Source organism: Octopus bimaculoides, chromosome 14 (assembly GCF_001194135.2).
Source record: "Octopus bimaculoides isolate UCB-OBI-ISO-001 chromosome 14, ASM119413v2, whole genome shotgun sequence".
Taxonomy (NCBI): domain Eukaryota; kingdom Metazoa; phylum Mollusca; class Cephalopoda; order Octopoda; family Octopodidae; genus Octopus; species Octopus bimaculoides.
This window is the reverse complement of record NC_068994.1, coordinates 19,988,990-19,997,156: the sequence shown is the minus strand read 5'-3', so window position 1 is coordinate 19,997,156 and position 8,167 is coordinate 19,988,990. Positions and strand designations below refer to the sequence as shown.

The window sequence follows — 8,167 nt, the reverse complement described above, 5'->3', positions numbered from 1 at the left end:
AGGTCAGCATAAGTGTTCTCTTCTTCACTGATCTTAGGCTTTTTGTTAACATCCGTTTGACAGCTAATTTCCACAACTGTGCACAATTTCTCTTCTCTATCCCAAATCATTATATCTGGTCTGTTGTGCTTACATTTTATTGAGGTCTTCACTGGTACATTCCATCAGTATCCCTTTTTATTATGAGTGGCTATGGCTTCTACCATATTGTGGGGTTTTATTTCTTTGTCCTCGGGATTATCCTTCCATCGGATTTCATTATAGAGTGTCCTAGCTACAACGTCATGTCTCATCGGTAGACAATGCTATGATGACATTTTCAGACAACTGTTTATGATGTGGGTGATATCTTCAGTGTGAACTCCACAAAGTCTGCATCGGCTGTTACATTTTGCTGCTTTTTCCTGCTTCTCTATCCCTTTTGTGCAACAAGTACTTGGTTGATATTTCCTGTTGCTGGATTGCAAACGCATATCCTTCAAAGTGGGAGGTAGTAATCCGGCAATTGGTCCATGATAAACTGCTTTGATGATCGATGTTACTATCATCACGGAGCTTTCTACTAACATATCCATGCATAATCTTCTGCTCATGTAGGATCATCCTATCATCTGATGATACGTTGCGGTAGATTCGTGCGACTTCTTTGGGCATATATTCTAGTTTAATGAGCTGCCTTCCAAGTCTTATGATGTTATCAGCCTCATGTATGCAAACCTGGTCAAGAGATGCACTTCGACACTTAGTGGTTAAAAGATGTTGCCGAAGGGATATGATGCTACATTCAAAGGCATTTTTCATCAATGTTCTACCGCATAGTTTTCGTTTTCGGTAGAGGTGGTCTACGTTACTGTTTATGTAGAAATTGTGTTCTTTTTAGTATTTTTCGGGTTTTCACATCAATGTTTCCACATTAAGTTCTGGCATGCAATTGGCCAGCAGATTTTGCCATATGGGTGGTTCTGCATTTGGAGGTCAATTTTGTCTCTGCCAGAGCTAACCAATGTGGTATGCTACTGTTCCCAATGAAAGCTTGCTGGTACAGATTGATAAGATATGGTCGGTAGAATGTTAGCTTCTTGTACCAATATCCAACAATCAAGTCTCTTCCAGGTGCTTTTCCATCCTGGGGTTTCTGGATCACAGTTGCAAGAGTTTTACCATCAATGTTGTAAAGTCTTGTATGTAACGTAGCAGTAAAAACATTTTCGGATTTTTTCCAGCCACAGAGCATCTTGGTTAAATTCCTTCTCTTCACACCAGATTTTCCTCCAGAAGTAATCCATGTCTTCTCGTGAAGGAGCTTCCATGATATTTATTGCTCCTCTTCTCATACTGTTTTTGTATACTGCTGCCTGGTTGCGGTTAAAGTTTTTGTTTATTGTTCTTCTCTCGGTTATTCTCTTCTGATGTCGGAGTTTTTCACTGACAGCTTTTAGCTCCTGCTTGAGAATAATCAGTTTGCAAGTGAGTGTTCCCTTTTTGCTGTCTCCAAACATCATTTCTATCTCCTTCTTTACTTTCTGTTGGTGAGACATATAGTGATTTGCTTGTTTGCATACAATAAGCATCATTACATGATTGATGGTCTTCCGTAAACCAGTTAGCTTTTTCTCTGTCTTCAAAACCCATAATGGTACTTCCTTTGTTATTTCGGTTTTGTTTACTTTTTGAATAACCTTCAAGCACTGTTCTACAGTAGTAGTAGCCAGCGCATATAGACAGGCGTTAATCTACCAGTATGTGGGTTCATCACACTGTTATAACTACCATCACCAATTTCGTTAGCAGCTTTTAATGCCGTATCTGGTGTCTTTTATTTACTTTGGTAGAGAGTACTCTCTCCTTGAGAGAGTCCTTCAAAGCCAAAGTTATTTTTTCTCGGAAAATTTCAGTAAGGGCACATTTCACCGATATATAATCCTAACTACTACTACTACTACTACTACTACTACTACTACTACTACTACTACTACTACTACTACTACTACTACTATAATCGTTGCGGTTGTGCCTGCTATTTACCATGGTCGTAGTAGGGGGACAGTGGTCAGTTACTTGAGACAGTAATGTAGTTTGGCTGACAGGCACTATGGAATCTGTTGGAATGTCGCTAGCTGCGAAACCACGTGGTAGTTTTATGTTATTTGCGTTTTGGTTTTTGTTTATAGAGTTTGGAAGAAGGTTAATTTCCGATTTTTTAATGAAGTTACAGTTACTAACCTTCTTTCTATGTTCTACAAATGTTGCTTGTTGGCGTAGTTGCTTCGCAGTAAAATGATTTAATTCTGGATGCAGATCGTCCAAATATGGTTTCAATCGATTCATATAGCCAACAGCGGGGTTTTGTTTCGCTTTTTCGTAGCAATTAAATAGATCATTATTCAATTCATAGCTCCAAGAGAAATGAGTTTTGCAGTTACGGTTTCTTCTATTACTAGAGCTAGAAAGAATTTGTTTACCTGTTGAGCTGTTGTTTTCCTTCTGTTTCTCGATTGTGTTGTTGATGTTGTGGCCAGCCATGTTGTTAGTAACTCTCTGCGTTCTAAATTCAAGTTTCAGTCGAAAATCACTACGGTCGTGAATAAAAGGCTCCCACAGTTAATTCATCTGAAGATTAACCAGTTATTTAACAAGGCTGATAGTTGTGGCTCCAAAGTTGGAGATAGTATTCATTGTATTTTCGATAGTCTTCCACGTCAAATACGCGACTTGTCGCTTCAAATGAATGAATGAATGTATGCATGCATGTATTATCTCTGCTGTAAATGTTCTGTTTTCTTGCTTGTTCAACTACTCGTAATATTATCTCTCCCAACGATTGGCTTCTACAGTTTTGTTAAATTACTCAAACCCAATTTTTGAAAAGGACATAGTAAGGAATTAACGGCCACTGTCGGTTGCACATTTGTTACAGAAGTTGCTTGGATATAAGAGTCTGCAAAAATAATACGGGGATTTTCTGTGACGAGTGAAGTAATGAAACATTTCGGATTCTTCTTCTTGTCTATCAAATTCCTTACTAAATTAAAACTCTAAAAGCCTATATTTCAGAAAGCTTTTCATCTATATGATGTGTTCAGTTAATATATACCTCTAGAGCATCTAGCGAACTGAAATCATATGTCGGATTTTACATCTGGATAAAACATTTTTAGAAGGTAGTGAACATCTTGCATCCTTGATAATTATGTATATAATTAGGTAATAAATATACATCGTGAATAATATAAATAACAAATGAAAGAGACGAAGACATTGTGCTTAAGAAGACAATAAATTAATTCATGCGAGATAATTTTATTTTAGTCAAAATAAAAAAAAAAATGAAAAGTAATTTCAAAAAAAGCTGTTAATATGTCGGTATTTCATGCGGATAATTAACCACCGATGCTTCAGTTGTCCAAACATTTGGCAAAGTAAAACTGCAAAAATAAAAAAATATTAACTTCAGTCAATGAACTTGAATAATGTACAACGATGCAAAACAATAACATATATACACTCATATTTTTACCCACCGTCAGCTCTGACAAAGTAAATCTATGATCATATGTAATTCCAGCTAAAAATACCCGGACTTGTCTTACGTATAGTGTATCAAAACGTAAAACATTACCCACAGTGCCTATTTCTTTTTAAGACTTTAGCATGTGATATCTAACTGCAATTTACAGCAAGTCCAGTGACATTGTAGAAGCTTCTTTGTTGGCTTGCTATGTTTATATATTTGCACAATTCGGTAATTATCGCGTATTCCAGATACAAACAATTGTGTGAGAGAATCGTCTGACGGAACAAATTTCACAATATCGACAGTAATCTAGGATTGTATCTTGGCCATTTTACCTATGGAGCTAATGTAATCAGCGGTGAAATATATAACAGTTAAGTTAATCACAGAGTTATTGGATTTGAATTTGTAAAATGCTGGCGTTTCTGGCCTTGCACTGAATGAAACTTTCCCCAATAACAAGAGTTAAATTGTTGCTTGCGAATCTAAAACGACAAAAGCCAATTACTAATTTTATTTTATATTTAGCAGGTTCACAAATGTTGACCCATTATTTTGAACAACCCATCTCCTCTATGTTCAATACAGGTAAAGCTCATTTCTACGTTATGGCTTCCATAAAAATAGTAAAAATTTGTAAATGTTTTCTAAGTGTTTTAGTATATTGCATTTGACAGCTAATAATAATATCTCGATTAACAATGCAGTGAATTGCAAACAGTTATTTGAACTAAAGTTCATAAGGCTGTTAGTTCATGGAGCCGTTTTAATGTCAAAATTAATTACTCTTAAAACTCGAAGAATCCATTGAGAGCCAATGTTAAACTTTGTTTTCATGACGTTAAATGGATGAGAAACACTTATTGAGAGCCACTATATGATAGGATATGCGAGGTGCATTCTAGAAGTTTAGAGACTTTTTTCTTAAGGAGAAGCAGTTAAACTGTTCTAGATTATAGTAATTTTAGTAGAAGGCTGTAACAGCCCTTTGCACACACCCTACTAAACACGGTTGTCACAGCCGACTAGATTTTAGAGTGCAGTGAAGATATGAAGACAGTTTGGAAGCTCGCTAAGCAATAAAATTTTGTGTTAAACTTGGCAAAAACGATACAGAAACTTAAAAGATGCTCTTGACTGCTTATGGATTAACTTGTATAAGCCGAACAAGAGGCTAGACAAATCAAGTTCATTGAGAAGCTCATGATAATCCCCCTCTTCGACGCCAAGGGCATAATTTATATGCACTGGGTCCCTTCTGGCCAGACGGTCAATAAAGAGTACCTTGTGAAAGCTCTGAGGAAATTCAAGAAGAGATTTTGTCGCAAAAGGCCAGAGAACCTGCACCAGTCCACCCTTCCATCATAGTAACAAACTACTTGAGAAAGATGGGTATCAGAACTGTCCTTCACCCTCCCTCACTACTATCCAGATCCTATTCCCTGTGACTTTTGCTCGTTTCTTAAGCTGAAGAAGACGGATGAGGCTGTGACATGGGTCCTAAACACCTTCACTTAGTAGGACTTCCACAGGGTCTTTGCAAAATGACTGGAGCACTACAACGAGTGCATGTTGTACTTCTTTGAAATTAATAAATGTTTCTCCTGAAAAAGTCTCAAAACTTTTGGAATGCATCTTGTATATTCCTGAGACGTAGGGCAACTGAGGCATGACAGTGAAATCAGCACATGTGTTGAAGGTAGGAAATTTGCTTCAATTTTCAATGATATTTGAATGTATCATCAACTGCAGATCAGTTTGTAAAATAAGAGAAAACAAATTACTGGTACAAACAGTAACAGTTAAAATTTTCTATGAGAAAAATTTATGTAGAGAAAGTTGTCTTTCATTTTTTCTTTATCTTATAGATATAAGAGACAAAAGGCTCTTTGCCATGTTCTGTAAATTATCAATATTGCACTAATCTGATTGAAATTTGAAAAAAGAAAAAAGGAAATATGAATAAAAATTCAAATATGAAGAAAACTTCAAATTTTAAGAATTATACTCACGTCTTTGACATAACCAACTAAGTTGGTCATATTGGTCATATTTCCAACACCAAATGCACAGTCGTGCCTTTCGACTTTCCCTGAAGGAGAAATACATGAATATGAGAAAAAAATTATTTCTTATACGTGAAGAGAAAATAGGAAGTGTTGGGACAATTAATGAGATTTTGTCGAGCGGTGGTGGGGGACAAACACAGACACAAAGTCTCAGTATTCATACACTTTGTCACCTCACTTCTCACACCCCTCCCCACACGCACATGCAAACATACATACACACGCATATATGCACACACACGTACACACGCATTCACACACACTCATACATACGCACACAGAAACATACGCACACACAGCAACGCCTAAACGCACATACACTTGTAACATCGCCTCACCACCAAATCTTAATCCTGCTGCTAAACTCCACTCATGCAAGCACAAACACATCCACACAGGTACTACAACACACGCACTCTCCTGCCTTAAAGAATTACTTTACCTTGAATTTACTGGTGTAAAATGGCGTAGATATGAAAAGCTATATAAGTATATTAAGTATATGATTTAAGTTATAGAACGAAGTTCGACAAATTCAATCATATTTTTCATAAATGTAGGTGATTAGATGTTAATATAGGATAAAATATTTATTCAGTTCGCTAGATAATCGTTTCGTGCAGAAAGACAATAAATTCATTTTAAGAATCTGAGTTGTCAAAGAGTACTCGTCAGTAGTACAATAAAGAAAAATAAGAACTTAATCAAGAAAAAAGTGGGCTTTAGAATTACATGGGTGTTGTGTTCTTGCAAATTGTTTAATGTGTAATTGTTCTAGGAGTCATGTCTGTTTAAAACAAGACTAACGTGTAACGGTTAGGTGATGATATATATAACATAGAAATATAGGTACCTTTCTCTCTGCAGATTAGTGTAAATGAGCTAGTCTTAAACTCCATATAAGAAGCAAGAAGCAGGTGGGGTTGAAAATTCAAATAAGGAAGTACGGACACATGCTAATGGTGCTAATGGTGCCACGCAGTGGTACTGAATCAGCAACCATGTGGTTGGGAAACAAATTTATCACAGAACCACTACAGGCGCTGCTTTTTTAAGTAGTTTGCCTCCCAGCCATGTGTGTGGGGGGATGTATAGGGGTGTATTTATATGCTTCTTTGAGCATATAAATGTCCTCTGCCTGCGTTTCCTCCCATGACTTATTACACGAGATACAACTAAATTCATATTAACTTCCCAGTCCTGGGGAAGGAGGAAAGAGAAAGAGAGTGCGAGAATGTGTATGTGAGAGTGTGACAGAACATTTGCATGTATGTATCTGCGTGTGTAGGTATGTGTGTAGGTATGTATGTGGGTGAGTATCAGGGTGTATGTTAAAAAAAAAAGGAATTTTAATGCATATTGATTTTTAAACTTACCAGCTGGATGAATAACTTCAGGGTTTTTATCTAGTTTCACTCTGATATCACTTTCAGTTTTCACTATGACCAAACTTATCCACTTTGAGAAGGACTGTGAAACAAAATATATTTGTAAGATACATTTTCTCTTTTGTATTTACTTTAATTGAGAATTTGTGCTAGGATTTATTGTATAGGCCGAGTCTAGGTTTTTAGAGAAACCTTTGATTAAAATGTATTTCACCTTAAGCTCTCGACACTTCGACAAGGTTTTACAGAATTTTGTTCCATCTGCCATCAAGTTGATTATTTACACCGATGTATCATACCAGCCAATGGTACTTCATTTTGCTGCCAATCAGTGTTACGAGCCTGATTAAGTCTCTAGATAGATGCTTCCTGCAGCTTTCAATATTTAATCTAATTTTTGTTTTTAAAATTCGGAGTTAATCGTGGTTCGTGCATTCTCATATGGAAAGACACAGTAACAGCACTGACAACTATCAAACTATCTCCAATTCTCTTCAAACCTTACAAAGTGTTGAACTATCTATTACTATATAAGCAGGAAACTAATTACTATGCAAGAGGAAACGTTAAATAATATATTTGACAACTCTAACAACATTTCATGAAGCTGCGGTTCCTAAATTTGTAATCAGAGCAGTGATATTACAATATAAATGTTTTGTTATCCAACTTTATTAATTTTCAATAGATTTGTGAACAATTTCACTTCAATTCCTTTTCTTAATCAAATTTCTTCGAAATATTTAAAATTGGTTTCAAATTTTGATACAATGCAAGTAATTTCTAGGAAGAGGTTACATCAGTTACATCGACCCCAGTGTCTAACTCATTTTATCCACCCCGAAAGGATGAAAGGCAAAGTCGACCTTGGTGGAATTTGAACTCAGAGTGCAACGACGGACAAAATGCTGCTAAGCATTTGGCCTAGCGTGCTAACAATTTTGCCTGCTCGCTGCCTTCGAAATCTTTAATATTAAAAATTTAATAAAAAATCAGTATTAAATGCATCTTACCACGCTCTGACTTATCTGAACAGATGAGGTATCATTAGTCTTTATTTGTATCACCACCTTTGGTAAATTCTGCAAGGCTCCTTCAACAGAAACCGAAAAAGTTGGTTGGGTGTCACATCTACCATTACCAACTATTGCAACTTTGTTTCCTGTCTGGTTTTGTAATAGAAAGAATTTTATTCT

General features: G+C 36.2%; 1 protein-coding gene across 1 annotated transcript in view; it reads right to left on the bottom strand.

The window, feature by feature from the left end:
* Positions 1 to 3,284: 3,284 nt before the first annotated feature.
* LOC128249431 (uncharacterized) overlaps positions 3,285 to 8,167 on the bottom strand; it is a 7,658-nt gene continuing 2,775 nt past the window's right edge. The window contains exons 2-5 of the mRNA XM_052973032.1: positions 7,985 to 8,165; positions 6,960 to 7,053; positions 5,527 to 5,606; positions 3,285 to 3,425 (exon numbers count right to left, since the gene is read on the bottom strand). Coding sequence (XP_052828992.1) covers positions 3,396 to 3,425; positions 5,527 to 5,606; positions 6,960 to 7,053; positions 7,985 to 8,165 — 385 coding nt within the window. The 3' untranslated portion in view covers positions 3,285 to 3,395. The remainder of the gene's footprint in view (positions 3,426 to 5,526; positions 5,607 to 6,959; positions 7,054 to 7,984; positions 8,166 to 8,167) is intronic.